Source organism: Geotrypetes seraphini, chromosome 6 (genome assembly GCF_902459505.1).
Source record: "Geotrypetes seraphini chromosome 6, aGeoSer1.1, whole genome shotgun sequence".
Taxonomy (NCBI): Eukaryota; Metazoa; Chordata; class Amphibia; order Gymnophiona; family Dermophiidae; genus Geotrypetes; species Geotrypetes seraphini.
Window position 1 is genome coordinate 252,429,933 of NC_047089.1, and position 25,789 is coordinate 252,455,721.

The 25,789-nt window shown below is 44.5% G+C and overlaps 1 protein-coding gene across 2 annotated transcripts in view; it reads left to right on the plus strand.

The window, feature by feature from the left end:
• CFAP47 (cilia and flagella associated protein 47) overlaps positions 1–18,127 on the plus strand; it is a 1,062,207-nt gene extending 1,044,080 nt beyond the window's left edge. For both annotated transcript variants that reach the window (XM_033947561.1, XM_033947559.1), the window contains exons 63-64: positions 1,931–2,099; positions 17,808–18,127. In XM_033947561.1, the coding sequence (XP_033803452.1) occupies positions 1,931–2,099; positions 17,808–18,014 (376 nt within the window). In that variant the 3' untranslated portion in view covers positions 18,015–18,127. The remainder of the gene's footprint in view (positions 1–1,930; positions 2,100–17,807) is intronic.
• Positions 18,128–25,789: the final 7,662 nt, after the last annotated feature.

The following is a 25,789-nucleotide window of genomic DNA, read 5'->3' on the forward strand; positions in this document are numbered from 1 at the left end:
GAATGAGGCATTGTGACATCATAGTATCAGCTCTGGTTACCAGAGACAGACACTTTTCACACTATTTATTCAATTTTCTGTTCTCTCAGGGGAGCTCAGAACAGCTTACATGAATTTATTCAAGTACTCAAGCTTTTTCCCTGTGTTTCCTGGTGGGCTCACAATCTATCTAATGTACCTGGGGCAAAGGGGGAGATTAAGTGACTTGCCCGGGGTCACAAGGAGCAGCATGGGTTTGAACCCTCAACCCCAGGGTGCTGAGGCTGTGGCTATAACCATTGCACTACATAAATTCATTGTGAATGACTCGTTAACTAATTAGTTTGTACACAAATCTGGGATCCATCCCCAAATGTGGGTGACCTTTATAGAATTTAGTGATTAATGCACAGTTTGCTGCAGACTAACTGCAAAGATACTACAAAGCCCTTTCACATAGGTTTAAGCTAATAGCAAATTTGACCACATCACTCCCGCCTATGTAGACTCTCACTGGCTTCCGATAAAAGCAAGATCTCAATTCAAATTCTATTGTCTACTATTTAAAGTAACCCATGGTACTGCCCTCAGCTACCTAAACAATCACCTATACCGCTACCGCTCACCCAGATCAAGGAGAACTCAGAACCTATTCACCTTCCCTCCTCATAATGGTATAAGAAACTTTACGACCGCCTTCTAGCAACACAGGCAGCGAAAATTGACCCCCACCATCACCAAACTGATGATCAAAACAACAGACATCAAAGTGTTTTGAAAAGAAATCAAAACAGTTCTATTCAAAAAACACGTCCTTACTTACCAATCTCCTCCCACTCGTACATGCTTTCTCCCCCGTGAATAACACATTAGTCAATCCTTCAAACCATACCTACCAGACTCCTAAATAAGCATCTACCACATGTAACCAATAAACTTCTTCCTTCAATGTTAGGTAATCCTCTTCAGTTATCCGAATATATCGTTATTCTCCACTGTATCCTGCAAGTACTTGAATCTTTACTATGTAATTCAATCGGATAAATTCAGATATCCTCTAATTTGTAATTTTCAACTGTATCATGTAATGTACATGAATCTTTGTTATATAATTTCTCCTGGTAATGTCCAGATAGATATCTTCTAATTTGTAATCCGCTTAGAACCGCAAGGCACAAGCGGAATAGAAATCACTAATGTAAGAACATAAGAACATAAGAATTTGCCTCCGCTGGGTCAGACCAGAGGTCCATCGCGCCCAGCAGTCAGCACCCGCGGCGGCCCATCAGGTCCATGACCTGTCATGTTATCTTGATTTAGCCCTATAGCCCCCTTGTTTTTATCTATACTCTTTCCATACTCTTATCTACCCTTGTAATGTAATGTAATGTAACACAGGGTAAAATGGGTGTTAACTGTTTAACATGGTTTAGTAAAAGGGCCCCAGAGTTATCATGTATTAAAATATCCTTGTGTTGGTTTAAAGCAGGGCTGCCCAAGTCCGGTCCTCGAGATCTACTGGCAGGCCAGGTTTTCAGGATATCCACAATGAACATGCATGAGAGAGATTTGCATACCAAGAAGGCAGTGCAGGCAAATCTCTCTCATGCATATTCATTGTGGATATCCACAAAACCTGGCCTGCCAGTAGATCTCGAGGACCGGACTTGGGCAGCCCTGATTTAAAACTTATCCCAATCTACAAAACTCAGGTTTTTATCAGAGCTAGTATGGCTATCAGGAATCTGTAATACATCTCTATACAAATATACCTTCAAATTTCCTAACTCTTTCTGCAAACTCTTTAAAGCTGAAAGGCTTCCTTATAAGTTTGAATGTTGAATGAACAGCTCTGAGACACTGGAGTTCTCACAGGTCAAACTTAGATTCACAAAATACATTTCTCTGATAAAATCTTACAAATGATACTGATTTCTATATCATTCTGTAGGTTTCCAGAAATCTTCAATGCCTACTTTTTGCCAGGCAGTGATTTGGAGTTTGCTGTATCACCTCAATCGGGAGAACTTCTTCCAGTGGAGACTTCTGGAACCATGATCACTATTGGATTCAAACCAAATGTATACAGCAAAAAGTACAAAGCAACATTAGTAATACAGGTCAGTCTTTGGCAATGAATTCAAGAAAGCTTGGGACAAGAACATTGGATCTCTAAGGGAAAGGAAGGGATAGGAGATGGAACGGATAGGCCATATGCTCCTTATCTGCCTTCGTTTTTCAGTGTTTCTGTTAATTAATGTGGTTGTCCCAAACTTCCACAAAATATTGAGCCATCTAAACAGCCATTTCCCCCTTCTGCTCCCCCAGAAGACCTCCTACCCAATCTGATCCCAACAGAAGCCTCCCCTACTTGATTCGTTCCTCTCCCTGAAGCCCCTCATCCAGTTCAAATCCCTCTAGAAGTCTCTCTGTCCAAATTCAACTCCTTGGTGAAGTAACACCCCCCCCCCCTCCCCGGCACAAAACCCCTTTCCTATCACTCCAAGCTACTTCTCATACCTCACGACCCCCTCCCCCGTCATCCACAGGATTTACTCAGTTAAATCCCTTGTTATCTGGAGGAATGCGTCAGGAGTGCACCCCCAGCCCAGCTCCCATCTGGTTCTGAGTTTCAAAATGTGATAGACTTACAGTCTTCACAAAATGAGCAGGGGGGGAGGGGGAGGTTTCTGGGGGGGGGCTCAGATCTGAGAAGCAGAGGTATTGTTGGTGAGGGATGGACAGGTTGTGCTGGGGCAACATTGCATGTCTGGGCGGTGTCATGTCAAAAGCGCGCCGGGACAAAGGCGCGAGCAGACAACTGAGCGCAGCGCAAAGGCACGCGCCGAAGAAAAAGACTGTTTTTAGGGGCTACGACGGGGGGTTTGGGCCCACTTTACTTAATACAGATCGCGCCACGTTGTGGGGGGTTTGGGGGGTTGTAACCCCCCACATTTTACTGAAAACTTAACTTTTTCCCTGTTTTTAGGGAAAAAGTTACGTTTTCACTAAAATATGGGGGGTTACAACCCCCCAAATCCCCCACAACGCCGCCACGATATGTATTAAGTAAAGTGGGGGGGGGGCTCCCCAACAAAAACCCCCGTCGCATCCCCTAAAAACAGTCTTTTTCTTCGGCGCGCGCCTCCGTCTTGCGCTCAGTTGTCGGCGCGCGCCTTTGTCTTCCGCGTTACTGTCTATGAACCTGTCTGGGCAGATGGAACCTGATTATATATACCTGGCAGTTAATGTGCGTACACCCAATTAAAATCACATGACCTCATTCTGGAATATATCTGGACAAGGAACACTATTAAGTAGAAATTAAGTGGATAACGCTCCCTAACCTTTTGTCTCTTTACCCATCCTTTTTCATTTATTTTGGAATTGTATTTACTTCAATTTTTTTAACCCCCCCTCAACTGCATCTTTATGTTATAATTATTTCTAGTGTCCTGTTTGTTTGAGTTTTTATTTTTTAAAATTCTTTGTAAATTGCATTGGATTTGGATATTGCGATCATATCAAATATTTTAAATAAACTTGAAACTTGTTATGAAATAACTCTCCTGTGTGCTAGATTCAGGGCACCGAGAACAGGTCGAGGGGGTCGAGGCTGGGACGCCATGGAGCGTGACTTGGGTGTAACAGGGCGGGGCTGGGTGGAACTTGGAGAGACTGGGGGTGGGGCTATGGGGAGTAAAATCGGGTAACCCTACCCTCAAAGAAACCCCAAGCTTCTCAGGACATTTCGGCCCTGATTTTGCAAAACGCTTTTCAAGTTAGGTGCCATTTAGATGTCTGCGTTAGGCATCCTTTAAAGAATCAGGTCTTAGGTGAGATTTAGACATCTAAACAATGTCCTTAATATTATAATATTTTATTAGAATGTTATTAAAATGGCGATTTTATACTGTTTTTCATTATAATTGTAATATGGGGAGTTGGATCTGTTTAATGCTTTTACTTATTTCTCATCCATCAGACAGAGTGACTGGGATTCAAACCAGTTACATTAGGATAGAAGGCTGTAGGTTTAACCAGTGTGCTACAGCAATTGTAAAACTAGGTCTTATAGGCATTGTAAGGAAGTCTACTTTTGAACATAGTTTAGGCTTCAGATAGACTGAGTTCTAAGGATGGAACTTAGGCACAGTTTGGACGTCCTTAAAGCGATCGGCTAAATAGCTCTCTGGGTTTTTATTTTTGCTTTATTAAGCTCAAAATACATTTAATAAGCCACCATATAAATGACACATCAATACCAAGATATTGCTTGCAAAACCTTCTATTTTTGCTGGGCAAACAGAATTGGTATTTGCTAATTAGAGGAAAAGATCCATTAACTGAAGCATAGCACATAAAAAAACAGCTACAACTTTATGTTTCTTGCTAAAAAACTACCATTTTTTTCTCACCAAAGATTGTTCCATATCACAGGGCAGTCAGAGACACCTGCCTGGAAGCTCCTATAGCTCAATAAGTTAAAGCCTTGTGCTCATCCTCCAGAGGTCATGGGTTTGAATCCCAACCAGCTCCCCCAGGACATATTTTAATTGTGGCATTCTATGTTGCCTGTGCACCTTGATGATCTCACAATGAGGTCATCATTGTGCAGCTGCAAACCTCCATTTGCAATGAAGTAGAAGTCAGTCTATATCTGTTTTTTTTCTGTTTTTAACCTTTTGCAAATGAAGTTATGTATGCAATCTATATATTTTTGTTATGTGATTTCTTTGCTTTCAAGAATGAGCTGATTGGAGCACTGTTTACTCAGAAAAAAGGGTAGGTTTTTAGCAAGAAAACTAAAGCTATGTTTTTCATATGCTGTGCTTAAGTTAATGGATCTTTTCCTCTAATTAGCAAATAGCATTGCTGTTTGTCCACAAAAATAGAAGGTTTTGCATGCAATATATCTGTTTTGATGTGCCTCATTTATGTGGTGCCTTATTAAATGTATTTTGGGCTTAATAAAGCAAAAATAAATCCCAGAGAGCTATTTAGCAGATCACATTAAGAATGTCTAAAGAGTGCCTACGTTCCGTCCATAGAACTCAGATCTATTTGAAGCCCAAACAGATCAAAAGTAGACCTGGTTTTCATTTGCCTACAATATAGGCATGATATGGACGCCTTAGGTCATTCAGTGTTATGTAAATGAATCGAAGGATGCCCAAATTGAATCATTATCCAAACCATGCCCACGCCTATTTAGTTAGGTGCGAGTTTTAAACATGGGGGGTCCATGAAATTGTGGCTGCGTCTACAAGTGGCATCTACATCCTTTAGATGCATAAGTACCAATTATCGCTTGTTAAGACCCTTTATTGGCTCATTATCCATTTAGATTGGACGCCTAAAGCACGTCTAACTTTAGACTTGACTTTATAGAATCGGGGCCTTCATGTCTCAGCTAGGACCTTACCATCGAAATTCTAATACAAAGTGGATTGTGACATCCATATGACACTTGTGATCCTACAGAAAGTCAGTGATTCCAGTTTTCCCTTGTATGAGCAGGTCTATAGACATTCATTCCCAGCTCTCAACTTGGTTTCATAAATTCTTAACCAGGAATATTCCTTCCAAGTGAAATGCAAAGCAAATCATATTAAAGCATTGTTTGAGAAGTTAAGATTAGTGTCTTAGAATCATCAGGAGAGCTGTGAAAATGTGTCCTTTCAATATTTCTCTAGATCAAAGGCATACAAATGGTTTTGAAATATCAGAATGCCCATTACAGAAACTAATCTTGGTTGCTTCGAAAGCGCAGAAATAGAAAATGACTTCATGACATAGGTGAAAAAAATGAAAGCTTTCCCAGAATGGATATTTCTATACAGTATACAAAATGGAATTAGGCTTTGCATCAATAATGAATTTTTAGCATTGAATTGTTTTATCATATAGAGGAGCAACATCGTGTGATTCAAGAAAGATACCATTAAATCAGTTGCATTAAACAGGTTTCCAAAAGTGGGTGAAAATGTCGGTGCGTCTTATGCAGTGAAGATACAAGTTTTTACCCTCCCCCGTACCGTTTTAAACCGCAATTTTGTGCAGCAAAACTCTCCTGCCCTCAGCCTTTTGAAAAACTGTAGGCCGGAACATCGCAGTATCTATACTAAAACTCCCAGGAGGCAAGTGGCCGACAATCACCCAACTGCGCTTGCCGGCTTGCATTTTCTGATTGGCTGTGACACATTTCGTGTTTCTACCCCGCCCCACATGACTGGGTTAGGCTGCGGTGGCGGCAGCAGTCCAAAAGCAATAAATCGGCATGATGGCATTTGGTTTGTTTTACTTATGTATGGCTTTACTATGAACCATTTCTTCAGGTTAAAATATCTACATCCCTAAGTAGAAGGTCTTATTTTAGAAGAGTTGTCTCATGTAAATATCGCCACGGTGTACACTGTCTCGGGTGAATTTCTTCAAAAATGCGCTAATTACCGTATTTTTCGCTCTATAAAACGCACCCGACCTTAAAGGAGGAAAACCCAAGAAAAAAAATTCCCACCACCCTGCCCTGTACCCCCTCTGGTGGCCAGGACAGGGTCTTATAGAGTGAAAAACCCATAGGCATCCCCCACGATACCTTTTTAAAAATCTGTTGCTGAGGACCAAGCATCTGAGGCAGAGCAAAAATGCACTTTTCATTGTGCCCCACCTCATCCACTTCGCTACTCTCGCAGAAATAACCTAAAGCTCAGGACTCTTTTCACCCCCTCCTTCTTTCTTCCTGCCTCTCCTTCCCTCCACCTGGCGCCCTTCCTCGTTCTCCACATGAGCATCTCCACAGCAACAACATCGCGGTGTCCCCCATGCTAGCGGTTTGTAGCGCCAGGAGCCGCGCTGAATGTTGTGCGCTGCTCCCAATGCTCATAGGAATTCTATGAGCGTCAGGAGCAGCGCGGCTCCCGGTGCTACAAACCACTAGCGCAGTTTAATAAAAGGGGGCCTATCAGCAGCACTAGCCAGTCTAGCAGGACTGAGCTCTCGCCACCTGGCGGCAACTGAATGAGGACAGCTTCCTGTCGCTCCCTGACAACGATTTACCTCATCACGGGATTTCTCCTGCCGGCAGCGCTTGCACACGCCAGACGAACAACCAGAGCCAGCGGCTCCAGCTGCTGCCACCACCGCAGCCTAACCCAGTCATGCGGGGCGGGGTAGAAACACGAAATGTGTCACAGCCAATCAGAAAATGCAAGCCGGCAAGCGCAGTTGGGTGATTGTCGGCCACTTGCCTCCTGGGAGTTTTAGTATAGATACTGCGATGTTCCAGCCTACAGTTTTTCAAAAGGCTGAGGGCAGGAGAGTTTTGCTGCACAAAATTGCGTTTTAAAACGGTACGGGGGAGGGTAAAAACTTGTATCTTCACTGCATAAGACGCACCGACATTTTCACCCACTTTTGGGTGGGAAAACAGTGCATCTTATGGAGCGAAAAATACGGTAAATCCTCATAAATTTACTTGTGTAGATTGCACGTACATAGAAGTATCAATTTCAGAAAGCCCTTCTTTATACATGGAAGTCTATACTGTGCTGACTTTTAGGAAGTGCATCTACATTTACAAAGGGAATATACGTTTATGGGAACAAATTTCCCTGCCAAGTTTTACACCAGCGCAAAGGCATGCTTAGCACTTTAAAACATGCTCACTCGAGCTAGGGCTCTGCAGGAGGGAATAATGGAGTCAAAAATTACGAACAGGATGGAGACAGTCCGGAGGGTGGCAGACACACCCTCACACACAGGTTACGCTGTGCCCTCCCACCAGCAGAGGCAGTGTTTGCTCTGATCTCTCTCTCTCAGGATTCCATTTTGTCTGTTCCATAGGTACCAAACTGAAATCAAGTGGGCTGTGAAAGAGGCAAGGCAGCCCAAAAGCTCCCGCCCAAACCTGAGTCACTAGGCAGCTCTGACTTTTACTGGCCAATTGCTTAGGAATCTGGCTAGTAGGACTTGGAAGGTTGTGTCATGAATGCTGCGTTTGAGAGCCCCTTAAAAACACAAAGCGAACGAAGCGAGGCAGCAGAGTTTGTGATCATAGAAACATAGAAGATGAGGGCAGATAAGGGCCATAGCCCATCTGGTCTGCCCACTCTACTAACCCACCCCCAAGTCTACTATCCTAGGGATCCCACTCCTGGTGACAGGTTCCCTTGGCTTAACCCTCTAAGGTATCCCACATGGGCATCCCATTTGCTCTTAAATTCTTGCACGCTGTTTGCCTCGATCACCTGCACCGGGAGCTCGTTCCAAGGATCAACCACTCTCTCGGTGAAGAAATATTTCCTGGTGTCGCCATGAAATTTCCCGCCCCTGAGTTTGAGCGGATGCCCTCTTGTGGCTGAGGGTCCTTTGAGAAAGAGAATCTCTTCTTCCATCTCGATACGGTCGGTAATATACTTAAACGTCTCGATCATGTCTCCTCTCTCCCTACGTTCCTCGAGTGAGTACAGCCGCAAATTTTTCAGCCTTTCCTCGTACGATAGATCCTTCAGCCCCGAGACCATCCTGGTGGCCATCCGTTGCACCGACTGGTATTGGTACTGTCCAGTATGTGTTTAGCTGATGCACGGTACCATAGTGGATGCCAGACATGGTAAAATCCCGAGCAGGAATGATTTAATTCACTGTAAGCCTCTATTTAAATTACAGCTGCTCTAGCCTATCCGATCTTTTCTCTGACCTTGGAGTGTTCAATGAATCATGCATACAGTAAATGTGATCCGTTTTTTAATTTAAATTGTTAAAACAGGCACATCAAAGAATGATAAAGCATTCTACCTTGTGCTTGAGTTAATAAGGCAATTAGCTAACCCTTGAGAAAGATTTATTCTTAAAAATGACAGTGTTGTCCTTTGGTATAAGATACTGGAGCTGCTTCCTAGCTGCACCTCTCCTAAATCACAAAAATGTTCTGGTGGCCTGGTAAATGTCTTTAAGCTCAAGAATGTATGAGATCTACATGAAGCAGACATTTATTTAAAACTTTTTTATACCGTTTACATCAGTAAAAACATGCATAAAAAAAAAAAATAAATAAAAAATTATAAAATCTACGTAAACGTCTCCCTCCGTATTCGCAGTTTCAGCATTCGCGGTTTCGATTATTCACGGTTTGTAGCTTGCTGGCTCCTCCCCCCAAATTAAATCAGCTTGCATAGAGAAATCGCCGATTCCAAGCGTTTACAGAGAAAATCGCTGATTCTCCTTCAGGAACAGACCAGGTCTCCCACCATGTTATTCGCAGTTTCACTATATTCACGATGGTTTTTAATAGAAAACAGCGAATAACACATGAAAAAGTTATTGGCGGTTTTTCTGTATTTGCGGTTCTGTGAATCCCTTATCACAGCGACTACGGAGGGAGAAGTGTAGTTAAACAATTTCTTCGCTTCAAATGTCAGCTAATAAGTGGCAAGAATACAACTGCCAATTCAGTAACAAAACAACTGGTTTTAACGGTTTCTTACTGAAACCAGTTTACGCCAAGTCGCACTTGGCCCACCAGAGCCTTCCGCATTTCAACACCAGCAATACGAAAAGTCATCGCATAATTTCCCTGCGCTGTTGGAATTTGAGTCTGATAGAGGAAAGGTCAATAAGCCGTTTTATGAAAATGTTTACAGCATTTGGGCTTTATTTGATCCCATGCAAAGCCACTCGTTCGAGTGCCTCAAGGGCTTTCTCATAGTAATTATAATTTACAAAAAGAAAATCAATTCTACATTATGCTGTGAAAACAAATCAACACTATGAAAGCACAGTTTCACTGGACAGTTAAGCCGCCTTGAGCAAACCATCAATTGCTCCCTTAACCATCTGGGACCTCTGCGATCTAGTCCTAGCCTTCCAACTTCAAACACCAGGCCGTCCTACATTTGGAAAGCTAAATGGATAGAATGTAATGTGTCCCTGGAGCTGGGACATCATGGCAAGTCAATTGTTTTCAGCAGCACTAGCTTACCTGCCTGCAGGGTTGGCATTAGGGGGGAGCAAACAGGGCAGCTGAGGGGGGCCCTCGAGACCCAGTATATCTTCCCCCTTCTCTCCACGCCGGTCCGATGTCACACTCGCCTTTTGTCCCGCTGAAAAATCCGCCGGCCTTGGCAGCGATTCAGAAACATTGCCTGTGGCTCCTCTGCTGCTGTCCACCCATGGGGGAAACAGGAAGTTGCATCATTGGGAAGCGCACTGCGGTGAGGAAATTGGGAGACAGTTAGGTAGAAGAGGGGACCCCTCCTTAATTTCTGCCCTGGGCCCCAGCATGTCTAAAACTGGCCCTGCCTGCCTGGCTCTACAGTCTTGGATGACAGTGTTTGCACTAAATACAGTAAACAGTGCAGCAGTTACTTGCGTGTCCATGCTAGTAGGATTTCACGTGTGAAGGAGCTTTTCACAGTCTTGAAAGTTGAGGAGCAATGTCATTGTATAATTCTCATAGTTCTGAAAGAATAAATCAATGTAAGTATGAAATCATAGCCGACTTGCACAGCTCTGAACTGTGTGATTAGATACCAGGCCTCTGTCATGGTTGCAGTTTAGTCGTAAGGCCTCTTCCTCACAAGGCCTCCTTTGGATCTATGTGTTAAAAGTTTAAATCTGTAAAAAGCTACTTTAAGAAAACAACAAAGCCATTGTGCTATATTGAAATTAAGACTAAGAATGTTATAGTGCCCCTGTATCACTCTATGGTGCGACCTCACCTGGAGTATTGCGTTCAATTCTGGTCTCCTTATCTCAAGAAAGATAGAGCGGCTCTAGAAAAGGTTCAAAGAAGAGCGACCAAGATGATAAAGGAGATGGGACTCCTCTCATATGAGGAAAGATTAAAACGGTTAGGGCTTTTCAGCTTGGAAAAGAGACGGCTGAGGGGAGATAGGATTGAAGTCTACAAAATCCTGAGTGGAGTAGAACGGGTACAAGTGGTTCGATTTTTCACTCCATCAAAAATTACAAAGACTAGGGGACACTCGATGAAGTTACAGGGAAATACTTTTAAAACCAATAGGAGGAAATATTTTTTTACTCAGAGAATAGTTAAGCTCTAGAATGTGTTGCCAGAGGATGTGGTAAGAACAGTTAATGTAGCAGATTTTAAAAAAGGGTTGGACAAGTTCCTGGAGGAAAAGTTCATAGTCTGCTGTTGAAACAGATATGAGGGAAGCCACTGCTTGTTCTGGATCAGTAGCATGGAATATTGCTACTCTTTGGGTTTTGGCCAGGTACTAGTGACCTGGATTGGCTACCTTGAGAATGGGCTACTGGGCTTGATGGACCATTGGTCTATGTTCTACAAAGCTGTGGCAGCAATCTGCCACAGTAAATGCACCAAAGCCCTCAGAATTTGAATGAACATAAGAACATATCCTTACTGGGTCAGCCCAATGGTCCATCAAGCCTAGTAGCCCGTTCTCATGGTGGCCAATCCAGGTCACTAGTAACTGGCCAAAACCCAAGGAGTAGCAACATTCCATGCTACCAATCCAGGTCAAGCAGTGGTTTCCCCCAAGTCTTTTTCAATAACAGACTATGGACTTTTCCTCCAGGAACTTGTCCAAACCTTTCTTAAAACCAGCTATGCTATCCGCTCTTACCACAACTTCTGGCAACGCGGTTCATAGCTTAACTATTCTCTGAGTGAAAAAATATTTCCGCCTATTGGTTTTAAAAGTATTTCTCTGTAACTTCATCAAGTGTCCCCTAGTCTTTGTCATTTTTGATGGAGTGAAAAATCGATCCACTTGCACGTGCTCTACTCCACTCAGGATTTTATGATGGGCAGCAACGGTCGTAATTGCCAGCTCTAGTAGTGGGGAAATGAAGCCAGTGCCGGACGGACTCCTGCAGTCTCTGCCCCGTATATGGCAAAGACAGATCAGGAAGTGCTAGAGGGGGCTTTGATGGCGACTCCAACAGTGGGGCATTGTAGCCAATTCCAGACAGACTTCTACAGTCTGTGTTCCATATTAGAGAATGACACGGGGACACATTTGTCCCAATTCCCGCAGAAACTCAAATTCCCCATCCCGTCCTGTCCCCATAAGTTCTGTCGCTGTCCCTGCCCCATTCCTGTAAGCTCTGCCTTATCCACACAAACCTCGAATACTTATGATTTTAAAGCATTTGATGAGGACGGAGCTTGCAGGAATGGGGCAGAGACAGGAAAAGAACTCGTGGGGACAGGGAAATAAATTCCTGCGGGGATGGGGTAAAATTTGTCCCCGTGTCATTCTCTATTCCATATATGACAAGACAAATCAGGATGGGCCAGGGTAGGTTTTGGTGGCAACTCCTGTAGCTGGAAAGTCAGTCCAGTGCAGGGCAGAATTCTCTTTTGTTTTTTTTTATCCCTCTGAGCCCTGAAAATTGCAAGGATGGATCAGGAGCAAGAAGGTGTATTTTATACCACATTCGTGTCGTTTGAGTATAGATCTTGTATATCTCAGTGATGGTGGCGGAGGTGGGGGTAGTGGCGTATTAAGGGGGAGGCGGTCCGCCTCGGATTCGGTCTTGGTAGGGGCATCGGCACCCGTCCTCCTCTTTGTCGTCGTCCCCTGGCTCTTTTCTGATACACCCTGCCATGTGCATGCGCCCCTTCCGTTCCCTCGTACCTCTTTTAATTTTCCCTGCATGCCTGTGTCGGTTTCACCTCTCTGTGATGTCACTTCCGGGCCTAGGAAGTGATGTCAGAGGGACAGCCGACACAATGTGAGCAGCAAGTTAGTAAAATGTTGCTTGTGCCTGGAAAATGAAAAAGGTGCGGGGGGAAGGGAAGGGGGTGCGCACGTGGCAGGGGTATTGGGAAGAGGCTAGGGGGAGGGACAGGAGGCAGGAAAGGCGAAGGAGAGAAAAGCAGAGAACAGGAGAGGGGAAGAAGGCGCAAGAGAAGGCAGGAGAGAGTAAGGGGCATCCGTGAGAAGAGACATGATCGAAACGTTCATGATAATGAAGGGAATAGATTTAGTAGAGAAAGACAGACTGTTCACCCTCTCCAAGGTAGAGCGAACGAGAGGTCACTCTCTAAAGCTAAAAGGAGATAGATTCTGTACAAACGTAAGGAAGTTCTTCTTCACCCAGAGAGTGGTAGAAAACTGGAACGCTCTTCCGGAGTCTGTTATAGGGGAAAACACCCTCCAGGGATTCAAGACAAAGTTAGACAAGTTCCTGCTGAACCAGAACGAACGCAGGGCACTGGTCTTTGAGCTAATGGCCGCTGCAGGAGCGGACTGCTGGGCATGATGATCCACTGGTCTGACCCAGCAGTGACAATTCTTATGTTCTTATGAGTGCCACTCACCCCATTACACCACTGGGTGGGGGGAGACATAGTTGAACTCACAAGTAAAATATCATCAGATTCTGGATGGTTGGTTCAACGTTGCCTTGATAATGACAATGATGGGATTGTGGAGGAACTGATGAGCCTAAAGAGTGACCTCTGTACATTTGGGACTTGGTAGACCACCTTTCAGTGATTACAATCAAAGCACTTGACATATTATACACAGGGACTTGTTTTGTACCTGGGACAATGGAAGGCCAGAGACACGAGGAGCTGCAGTGGACATTGAACCCAGTTCCTCTGACCATTAAGCGTCTCCTTTAAAGGCACATTTCCTCCTCCCCTTCCCTCAAGCCGATGCAAAACTATGCAACATTGTGGGCAGAGCAACCAGGCCCAGCACTATGGAGAAGGACCTGCTTTAGTTGGAACAATGGTCCAGTACTTGACAAATGAACTTTAATGCCAAAAAATGTAAAGTAATGCACCTTGGGAGCGGAAACCCATGCAGAACATACGCCTTGAACGGTGAAAACTTAGCAAGATCCACTGCAGAAAGGGACTTGGGAGTTCTCATCCGAGAAGATATGAAAGCTGCCAATCAGGTGGAGAAAGCTTCAGCAAAGGCTAGACAAATGCTGAGTTGCGTCAGAAGGAGCTTTATCAGCCGAAAGCATGAAGTCATACTACCATTATACAGATCCATGGTAAGACCTCACCTGGAGTACTGTGTCCAGTTTTGGAGGCCACATTATCAAAAAGATGTGAAGAGAATGGAGTCGTTCCAGAGAATGGCCACTAGGATGATCTCAGGACTTAAAGACATCACATATGAAGAACGTCTGACCAGACTGCACCTATATTCTCTTGAGGAGCGCAGAGAAAGAGGGAACATGATAGAAACATTCAAATACATCACGGGTCACATTGAAGTGGAGGAAGAATAATTTTTTCTTACGAGTCCCACGGCAACAAGAGGGCATCCGCTAAAACTTAAGGGGGAAGATTTCAGGGTGACACCAGGAAATACTTCTTCACCGAACGGGTGATTGATCGATGGAATAAACTTCCACACCAGGTGGTCGAGGCTAGTAGCGTACTCAACTTCAAAAGTCGATGGGACAAACAGGTGGGGGTGCTACAGAGTTATGCATAAAAGATGGGTACACCAGGGAGGGAGGGTTCTTGAGTGGGCAGACTTGTTGGGCCACCGGCCCTCTTCTGCCGTCATATTCTATGTTTCTATGTATGCTTGGACAGTCCTCTAAAAAAAGGACATGTCCGGGTAAATCTGGATGTCTTTTCGGTTGGGTATTTCCCTGTCGGTGGAGGTCTTGCAATCGGGGTTTGGATGGCTTGTTTGGATTCTGGAGGGCTATGGTGGGATTTGAGCTGAGCTTACCTGGTTCTTAGTTGGCTTCTCAAACCATTAGGCCGTGCCTCCTTCTCCTCCTCCCTGTCTCGGGCAGAGGCTGTTTGCACATCAGGGCCAAATTATTGAGGCTGTAACACGCAGCAAAATGAAAAGATTTCATTTATATTTGTGGAGTAGTACAGTAGAGTTCCCCCAGATCTGTGCAAGCATTCGAAGCCCGTTTTTAGGATGCCATTAGTATTAGTAATATAAGCCAGGTGTTCTGGGGAAGCCTGTATTACTTGTGTATGACAAGGCCCAGAAAAATCTGCAACTCGACGGCTGTGCGTTGCTGAAATGCCTTTGATGCTTCAGCTAAGATGCAAAAGAAAAGAGAGGCTTATCCGGAGAGGAAAGGGCAGTAATCAGGTAGAGAAGATGTTTCAGATGATTTGTCCACTTTCAAAGTGTTTCTTTATGCCAGAGGGTGACAGAATGTGAACCTGAAATGCATGGGAAAACAACATTGACCATCTCATTTCCAGGACGTAACAAGTGTTGTGGTTCTGCAGCTGACATTAGTCCCTGCAGGGAAGTTCGTTTGACATTTGTGTGTAATCTATTGCTCCAAAGCTGATGGAAAGTGAGTAATATAAAATTCTGTCATCATAGCTTGCTGTCAGTGCTGTTTATCCTCGGTAAGAGATGGTGGACCAGCTATTATGCCCCCGTCCTTTTTAGACTAAGCCACGGTAGAGATTTCTACTGCTAAATGCTCCGACGCTCTTAGGAATTTTATTTGAATGTATGAAAAAATAATTCTGTAGTCCTCTATATTGCTCTATAAAATCAGTCATGAAAAGTGCGTTCTCTACTGTCTGTAAATGTGGTGCTCCCTAGACCAGTGGTTCCCAACCCTGTCCTGGAGGACCACAAGGCCAATCGGATTTTCAGGCTAGCCCTAATGATTATGCATGAGAGAGATTTGCATATAGTGGAAGTGAGAGGCATGCAAATGTGCTCCATGCATATTCATTAGGGCTATCCTAAAAACCTGATTGGCCTGGTGGGCCTCCAGGACAGGGTTGGGATCCAGTGGTCTAGAGCAGTGGTTCCCAACCCTGTCCTGGAGGACCACCAGGCCAATCGGGTTTTCAGGCTAGCCCTAATGAATATGCATGAGAAAGATTTGCATATAATGGAGGTGACAGGCATGCAAATCTGCTGCATGCATATTCATTAGGGCTAGCCTGAAAACCCGATTGGCCTGGTGGTCCTCCAGGACAGGGTTGGCAACCACTGCCCTAGACTGTTTTCCACGTTCAGGTTGTCCACTAGGAGTAGCTCCAGTTTGCTGGCTTTTAAAGCGCCTTACAAGGAGTTCCTTTTACTAAGGTGCACTAATGGATTTAAAAACCGTGTCTTACTCCTGGGCGCCATTCGGAGCTGTTGTCAATCAGCTGCTAGGCACCATTTATAGAATCACGTCTAGTAGCGTTTAAATGTTCTTAGGTGCCACTAGGCATTAAAATCCTTAGGAGTACTCTTATTTAGGCCAGAGTTTGCTTTGCCTCAATGAGTGCGTCTAAGCAGTAGCATGTGGTGAGGGCTTTCAAGGGATTCATCCCAACCCCTAAGGGCACTGCTCTGAATTGGATTGGTCGAGCAGGCAATAGGCAGATGCTGCTCAACCAATCAAATTCAAATCAGTACTGTCAGGGCCTTCAGGGGGGTTCAGAGAATCCCCATCCCAATAAGCTTGCTTTTATATTTTTTTGTTTTCTTTTTGCTAATGCAGTTTGATTTGTTGAGTAAGCAGCCTGCCCAACCATTCAAACTGCATCAAACAAAAAGTAACCCTCCCCCCCCCCAATAAAAAAGCAGGGCTCTTGGGCTAGGGATTCTCCAAACTCCCTGAAGGCCCTGACAATACTGATCTGAATTTGATTGGCTGAGCAGCATCTGCCTGTTGTCTGTTCGGCCAATCAAATTCAGAGCAGGGCCCTTAGGGGGTGGAGCAAATCCCCTGAAGGTCCTGACCGCATGCCAGGATCCTAGTGGTGCTTAGCTCAATCCATGCCCAAACTCCACCCTAACCAGACCTAGTTGCCATGTATGTACCAGTAGGCGCCTTGGTGTAAATGCCTACCCCAAAGTGGTAGGCACCTACTGTCAAATTAATTGTTTAAAATTGTTTTTTAATGGCACTTTCAGTTATCAGCACTAAATAAGCCAATGAAAAAAATTAAGTTAGTTGTCTAGATTGACTATGCTTGCCAGTTTAGGTGTAGGCTTCTTTTATAGAATCAGGGCCTAAATACTAAGAAGCCTATTTTATTCCTAGCCCATAGAGAGAACTGTATACCCTCCTAATTAATAATAATAATAATAATAATTTATTTTCTTATATACCGCCCTACCAACAGTTCTGGGCGGTTCACAACAAGGAATAAAACTGAACAATTCAGCAAAAGGGATACCATTTCATAATAAAAAAAAAGCAATGCATTGTAAGCAATCAAATGCAGCAGAGACTATTATTCAATTTAAAATATTATAAAGTCTAATGATTGGAAACATATAATATATTTAAAAATTAAAAAAATGGCCTACAGCAGATTCTTCTAAAAACCTATCAACTAATGGTTGAACCCATCACAATTAAAAACATCAATCTAATTTATCAAATAAATAAGTTTTTAAAACTTTCCTAAATGTGTAGTGTAAGAGTAAGTTTGAGCGATCAATGGATGTAGCCAGGAATTAAACTTCCCGGCCTGGTACTCCAATGTCCTGTCAAAAAAAGTTTTATAAAGGTAGGACCTAGGGGCAGGGAAGGCGAAAATACCTAAATTTCTGGTATCTTTTGATGAATAGAAAAATTTCAACTAGAAAATCAAGTAAGATGGCAATAAACCAAAAAGTGTCTTGTAACATATGCACCCAAACTTGAAAAATACTCTGGTACCCAATGGTAGCCAGTGTAGTTTAGCATATTTTTTGAGTCCGAAAATCAGCAGCATCCTGGACCAATCAAAGTCTTCTTTGGTAGCCCCAAGTAAACTATATTGCAGTAGTCTAATATTGAGAGTACCAAAGATTGTACCAATCAGTTCTTATGTGTTTTAGTTTCTAGACCCCGCCTTTGCCTCATTTCTACTTCTTCCTTTGCAGACCCCATCAATGCAGTGGTCGTATGAGATCAATGGTCTTCCTCCTTCCTTCTTCCCACCAACCAATGTATTGGCAAAAACAGATTCCAGGGGTCTCATGTACTCCTCAGTCCATCAGCGTAACTTCATTCGTGAAAACTTGAGGTTGATCACCACAGCTGTGTCTTCCCCCATCAAAGGAGCTCCTCTGATCCTGAGAACAAAATAAGCTCACATATAGATTTGCCTTAATTTTTAATGCTCACTTTTGCTACTATACTGTATTTTGAATAAGATATTATGTTTGTATAATAAAGAATAAAGTGCAGGCTACCTAATTGATTAACTTTTGTGCTTCCTGGTTTTCAGTCCTCCAAAACTTCGAATTGTTTGATTTCCAAAAGCTGCTACCTAGGGCCAATTCAGGTTTTTGGCAGTAGCTGCTGACATATTGATATGACATCAGTTTAGGGAAAAAGCATTATGAAGTCAGCTTCATTTACTAAAGTTATTCTTTTGTAGTTTAAAAAAATTGCTCTTTATCAGACATCTCTGCATCTCACAAAGGGGACTCTGGTCCTTGAAAAATTTCATGCCTGAATAAACTAGTTAGTCTATAACAGGGGTATCAAAGTCAATCACATTAAGGGGCCAAAATCCAAAACAAAGGCTAAGTCGCGGGCCAGACCTGCCCAATCTCCGCCCCAGACCCCGCCCCATAATAATACTAATTATAACACCATGTTTTCCATTCATTTTTCATATATACACACACAATATAATCTTACTAGTATTTTAGCCTGTTACATTAACGGGTGCTAGAATATATGTCTGTCTTTATTTCTGTCTCTCTCTTTCCCTCCCACTGTCTTTCTTTCTGTCTGTCTCTCTCCCTGGCCCCCTTTGTCTGTCTGTCTTTCTGTGTCTCTCCCTGCCTCTGTGTCTTTCTTATTTTCTTTCTGTCTCCCTTCCTCCCGCTGTCTGTCTTTCTTTCTATCTGTCTCTCTCCCTGCCTCCTATGCATTTCTCTGCCCCCACTTCCCTGTGCAGCAGCCACAGCAGTATTCCCTCCCCCTCCATTTCCCTGTGCAGCAGCCACAGCAGCAGCATTCCCTCCCCCTCCATTTCCCTCCCCCCCCCACACCACTTCCCTGTTCAGCAGCAGTGTTTCCCCTACCTCCCCTTTCTCTTCTCGCGGTCTGGCCGGCTCCCGTACTGCCCCCCCCTTCCCTTCCCGTGGTCCCGACAAACCTGCTAATTCCAGCAGCGTGTGCAGCACTGTACACACGCTGCTTTGGGGCCTTCTACTGCCCTGATTTACTCTGGCACGTCCCTGATGACATCATCAGAGACGCAACAGCAAATCAGGGCAGTAGAAGGCCCCGAAGCAACGTGTGTAGAGTGCTGCACACGCTGCTAGAATTGGCAGGTTTGTAGTCGGGACCGCGGGAAGGGAAGGGGGGCAGTAAGGGAGCTGGTCAGACGTAAGCTTGACTCCTATGACTGAATTTTGGCAACGCATCTCTTTGTCTCGCAGCGGGCTTGCTGGCTCCAGCCAGACAAGGTTCATTTTTTAGTTCAAAGCCGACGCTGCATCTCCTCTCTCGATCCCCGCCAGAGTCGGAAGTCTTCTCCGACTCTGGTGAGGTTCGATAGAGGAGCCGTGGCGGGGGCTTTGAACAAAAAAATGAACGTTGGCTGGAGCCGGCAAGCCCGCTGCGAGACAGAGAGATGCGTGGTAAGCGCGCATGTGCACTCTGCCGGCCACGGAACTACAGATCAGGCAATACGGCGTTAAGAGTGTGTAAGCGTGCTTAGCGTTTTATTATTATAGATTAACATATAACCACAAAATTAAACTACACAAAGCACACTGTTTGCTTCTCAACATTCATTCCTACCAAAACACAGATAACCCCTAAGCAAATACTGGAATATTTTTTATTTTTTTTTTTAAACACCCTAAGATTCAAGATTCTGCATGCAGTACAACCCCCAGAGAAAAAAAAACAAATGTATTTCTTCCTGAACAGTGCAAAAGATAAATGCTCAAAATTGACGCAATTCAAACACTTCCTTTGTTGGCTCCCTCCCTCCATGCTGTGCCTCCCTCCGGCGGGTGTCTAACCTCCTGGCTGGCTCCATCCTGGTTGTTTTATGCGGCTGCCGGTCTGATGCCCCCCGGTGTCATCTTGCGGCCGGCTCCCTCCTCACAGCCGTAGTGTGCACAAAGCCGCGTGCAGCGGCTCCTCGTGCGTCCTGCTTCTGGATGAGGCGTGGGACGTGTAAAGAGCCGCTGCACGTGGCTCCATGCACACTACGGCTGTGAGTTTCAAGTTTTATTAAAAATTTGATTAATCGCCTAAACAAAGTTTCAAGGCGATGAACAATAAAATACAACCAATAGGTTTAATTTTTGCTTTTTACAAAGATCAACATTTAGAGACTTACTAAACAATGACTAGAGATTTACTGGTACAATGGGGTAATAAAGGGAATATAAAAGGAAAGGGGGCCAATAATGTCTAAAATTCTGCTAAAAGAAAGAATTATAAGTTAACAGCCATACGTCGTCCTGAAAAGGACATTCAAATATTAAGAAGCATCTCTGAAGAAAAAAGTTTTTAATTTAGATTTGAACCGATCCAATGATGGTTCTTCCCTTAGATCCTGTGGAGTGTCGTTCCAAATAGAAGGATCAGTTACCGCGAAAATAGATGCATGTAATGTATAAATATGATTAAGTGAGGGAACGGATAGAAGATGTGGTGAAGAGGAGGGAGCCGGCCACAAGGTAACACTGGGGGCATTGGATCGCGGGCCGCTTAAAACGACCAGGCGGGCTGGATTTGGCCCGCGGGCCTTGAGTTGAGAAAAACGTCCCCCCCAAAATGACATAGAGTGGCATTTGGACATTTTAGTTAAAGTGCAGACAAAACCTTGCTATCACTTTGACCCACTGTTGTAAAATTACAACATAGAAATAACCAGCTCTAAATCTCTTAAAATCAGTATATTCAATGATGTCATAAAATCTGCATGATCTACACATATTAATGATCACATAAAAAAATATTTCAAGCTTTTTACTTACTTTAGTCCTGATGTATCCCGTCCAAAACAACAAGATGATATACTCCAAAGCAGGCAACAGGGTTGTATGACTTCATGGCCAGATAAACAGACCTATTTACACATTCAACCATCCAATGGTGTTGCAGAACTGAACAATAGGTTCTATTAGTAATGTACATGAAGTTTTAAAAAGAAAAAAAATGGGGGAGGGTTTATTTTGTAGCCTTAAATGTGATGTTGTAATATTACAACACTGGGTCTCAGGGGGTTAAAACATCCAAATTGCCATTTGCAAACTCACTTTGTAGATGGTTTTCTATGCCATTTGTCTGAAGCGCATCTGAAATCTCAACGAGGTGCGTTTTGGGCCGCATTAGGGCATACTTATGATTTGGATGGTTGGTTGGTTTTTTGGGGTTTTTTTTTTTTTGCAGCAATGGAACTTTGCAGAAAACATCCAGGGCAAAACCTGGGCATTTGAATCTAGATCTCTTTTAAATTCAAAGTGACTTTTAACTGCGATTTTACCCATGTCAAATTTGGTCCCATTCTGTAAAATATTAGAGAGTTACTTTGCACCCAGACATTCAGATGGATAGACTTTGTTGATCCCTTATGTATAATTTCTTTCTAACATTTCAGGTTGAAAAGAATAGAAAGGTATCACTTTTATATAATTATTTGTGTTAAACTACTTCTGTTCACTGAAGCATAATAAACATTTCAGCTGAGACATTATGTGATGCTATAAGGGCAGAATGTCCCGAAATATTCATCATTTTAGCAATAAATGTAGTCCTCTTACAAACAACTCCCAATCACACAAAATATACTTAATTATTTAACTGTGTTAGACTTAATGACAGTAACTTATCAGTAAGAATTATAAATGACTTATGCAAATGTGATTAATGCTGCGTCTGACTAAATGACCCATTACTGAAATCATTAAAGAAAAGCACGAGTTCATAAATCCAGAGGGGAAAAAATAAGATTAGCATTTTCAAAGAAGAGAGGGTATTGAAAAGTTAAAATGCAATGGAAATATTGTGATATAAAAGCATTTTTAAAGGCCTATATTAGAAATTTCTCAGCAAGTTCTTCAGAAAAAATGACACTTCGGGTTCATCTTTACGGAAATACAATACAAGGGGGGGGGTGGGGTGGCTTATTGGCAGGAGGGAGTGAGCATCCCTCCTGCCTATTGCAGTTGTGTGGGGGGGAGAGGGGTCCGGTAGGAAGGAGTAGGCATCCCTCCTGCCTATCATGGTTGGGGGGGGGGTGTTTTGGGAGTTCCAGTAGGATGGATTGGGCATCCCTCCTGCTGGAGGACTTCAGGGGGGGGTTTCAGGGGTGGCGGCATGAGGAATCTGGCACTCCTCTTGCTGGGGGTTGTTTCAGGGTTTGCGACAGGAGAGATTGGGCATCTCTCCAGACACAGACAGTGGGGGGGGGGGTTAAGGGGGTGGCAGCAGGAGGGAGTAGGCATCCCTCCTGCCTATCATGGTTGCGGGGGGTGTTTTGGGGATTCCAGCAGGAGGGATTGGGTATCCCTTCTGCTGGGGGACTTCGAGAGGGGGGGAGGTTCAGGGGTGGCGGCATGAGGAACCTGGCACTCCTCCTGCTGGGGGTTGTTTCAGGGTTTGCGACAGGAGAGATTGGGCATCTCTCCAGACACAGACAGTGGGGGGGGGGGGGGGTTTAAGGGAGTGGCAGCAGGAGGGAGTAGGCATCCCTCCTGCCTATTATGGTTGGGGGGTGTTTTGGGGATTCCAGCAGGAGGGATTGGGTATCCCTTCTGCTGGGGGACTTCGAGAGGGGGGGAGGTTCAGGGGTGGCGGCATGAGGAACCTGGCACTCCTCCTGCTGGGGGTTGTTTCAGGGTTTGCGACAGGAGAGATTGGACATCTCTTCAGCCGCAGACAGTGTAGGGGGGTTCAGGGGGTGGCAGCAGGAGAGAGTGAGCATCCCTCCTGCCTATTGCAGTTGTGTGGGTGGAAGGGGGTCCGGTAGGAGGGAGTGGGCATCCCTCCTGCCTATCATGGTTGTGGGGGTGTTTTGGGGGTTCCAGCAGGAGGGATTGGACATCCCTTCTGCCGAGGGACTTTGAGGGGGAGGGGGTTCATGGGTGGCAGCAGGAGGAATTTGGCACTCCTCCTGCTGGGGGTTGTTTCAGGGTTTGCCACAGGAGAGATTGGGCATCTCTCCAGCCGCAGACAGTGTAGGGGAGTTTAGGGGGTGGCAGCAGGAAAGTGGGCATCCCTCCTGCTGGCTTACTTGCAGTGGGGTTTGTGGGTTCCCTGCCGCAACAGCTGATTTCCTTGCTGTGATCAGTTTAGCAGCATTTCAATGGCTTACATTTCAGGTGCCCATCGCAGCCCTAGGGAGATGCCTAGGGCCGCCTAAGACCACTTCCAAGCAAAACCACGCCCAGCCTTGGGCAAACTTTAGCATCCCTACATGTCACCCTCATCCGCGATAGATGCCTACAGAAAAGGCGGCCTGCCTCGGGGTTTTGTTGTGGTTTTTTTTTAATAGAAAACGTGCATCCCAATTGGCTGGCTAGACAGCGAGCGGTAGGACACCTACTGCAGTCTACGATCGGGATGCCCTATTTCAAACCTGACTGTCCTAATTCTGCCCAGGTCTTCAACCTGGCTATCTGGTTTCATGCTGAGCTGCAAACCAGACAGCTAAAGCCACAGTTTCTTCTTGCACCCCCTGGCTGTGCTACAGAAGTCAGATTTCTGTGGTCACACTCTTTGGTCTCTTTTTGTTCCCTTCATGTTCTCCCGTCAGCTGTTTGCTTCAGGATGATGAGCATGAAGACGCCATGTTTAAAAGGAAGTGACAGCGGGAGACCTTCAAAGAGCTGGAATGATGAAATACTGCTTCTGGTACTCCGCCATTCTCAGATGTCTGTTGGCAGCTGTGTTGTACTGTGTTCTTGTTTAAACACGCTGAAATGATTCACAGGACCTCAGTAGAATGCTTTTGGAACTGTACCAGGACAGAGTAGTCAAAGTCCCTGTGGTTCTGTGGCAGGAATGCCTTTCTATTCAGTAACATTTTGTGTCCCTGCTCCAGAGTAGTAACAGGCAAAATTAATGAGGGGAGGTCTACTCTGAGGAAGTAGCCCAATGGCATTAGAACCTTTGGCTTGGTAGAGGAAGCCTATGGAGGAGTCGGGTATATTTCACTCCCAAGAGGGATAAAAGGAAAGAAGGATGAGAGTCCAGCGAAGTGGGTAACCCATCCTAGGACCTATCAGAGCCTTAGTCTTCTACCATGCAAGGAACCACACTAACCCTCCCCCCTAACACATACACATTGTATATTTTGTCTGTTAATATGTAACTCGCCCTGGATAAGCGTAGCAGGGTTTTCAGCGCCAGCCCCAGTGGCAACAGCTCCGATGCTCATAGAGTTCCTATGAGCATCCGAGCTGTTACCGCCGCTACTGATACTAAAAATCGCGTGACGCTTTTGTAAAAAGGGGTGGGGGGTAACGCCTCAAATGAACCTATGATTGCAAGAAATATGAAGGCAGTGCATTGCGGAACATAATATACAAGATGTCAGAGACCATAATGGCATCACTTCATTTTGCATTCACTCATCATTTAGGTATTAAAGTTCATTTGGATTGCACAACTTGCCAAAGTAATTTCTGACATCTATAAATAATCATCATTTTGAGTAACCATGGATGCACAGTCAGAGATGAATTGAAATACACACACACACACACACACACACGTACAAGAAATGTTTCGTGTTTTGTTATTAATTCATGCCAGGTGGCTTCTATGTGTTCGTTCTGAAAATCCTAAATACATTCTCAATGCCTCAATCAACTAACGTTTCCTCTCCTTTGTTCTCATGAAGAGCAGTCTTGCATTTGTGATAGATTACTGCCATAACCTTCTGAAAATCTTACGCTGTTGCACACTCCTGTGGCAAACCTTGAAACAACCCCCAGCAGGAGGAGTGCCAAATTCCTCCTGCTGCCACCCCTGAACCCCCTCCCCCTCAAAGTCCCTCGGCAGGAGGGATGTCCAATCCCTCCTGCTGGAACTCCCAAAACACCCCCACAACCTTGATAGGCAGGAGGGATGCCCACTCCCTCCTACCGGACCCCCCTCCCACCCACACAACTGCAATAGGCAGGAGGGATGCTCACTCTCTCCTGCTGCCACCTCCTGAACCTTTAAGAGCATATCCCTTTAAGAGCAAGATAATCTTCCTGTGTTGCAATTGCTAATTGTCTTTCAATATTGCATCAACTTGTACAGTTAAGCTAAATGTGATCCAGGAGCAGGCTGACCATTGGGATGATAAAACTGTAAGGCAGTGCCCAAAGGCCCACAACAATAGGGGGGCTTACTCTCCCTTAGCTTCCATCAAATCACTTTTGATAGCTGGTTAGTGGCTTATAACTCCCCCCACCCCCCCCCCCCAACAATAGAAAAAGACAAGGAGGATGTCTCAACAACTAAAGCAAGTCTTCATTAGAAACAGTAGGTCCCAACAAGGATCCCAGCTAAGGCATTCAGTTTTATTGAGAACCTGGCTCATGTTACCAAAGTGTCCCCTGAGGAAGGCGTTTTTAAGCGCCGAAACTGGGATCCTTGTTGGGACCTACTGTTTCTAATAAAGACTTGTTTTGGTTGTTGAGACATCCTCCTTGACTTTTTTTGTTGTTTTTGCTTGTATCCCAAGGCGAGGAACTTTTCCATTTGCTTGTTTGTTATGACTCCCCCTACTACACACACACACACCTTTTGCTACCTGCATTTGAGATTCAAAAGATGCTCACTTACTTGAGTTTTTCATATTAACCTACCATGATTGTATTCGATGCTGACCTTGTCCTGCTCCTAAGTTATTTGTACTTGTACCTTCACCACTCAACTATGGTCTTTAGTT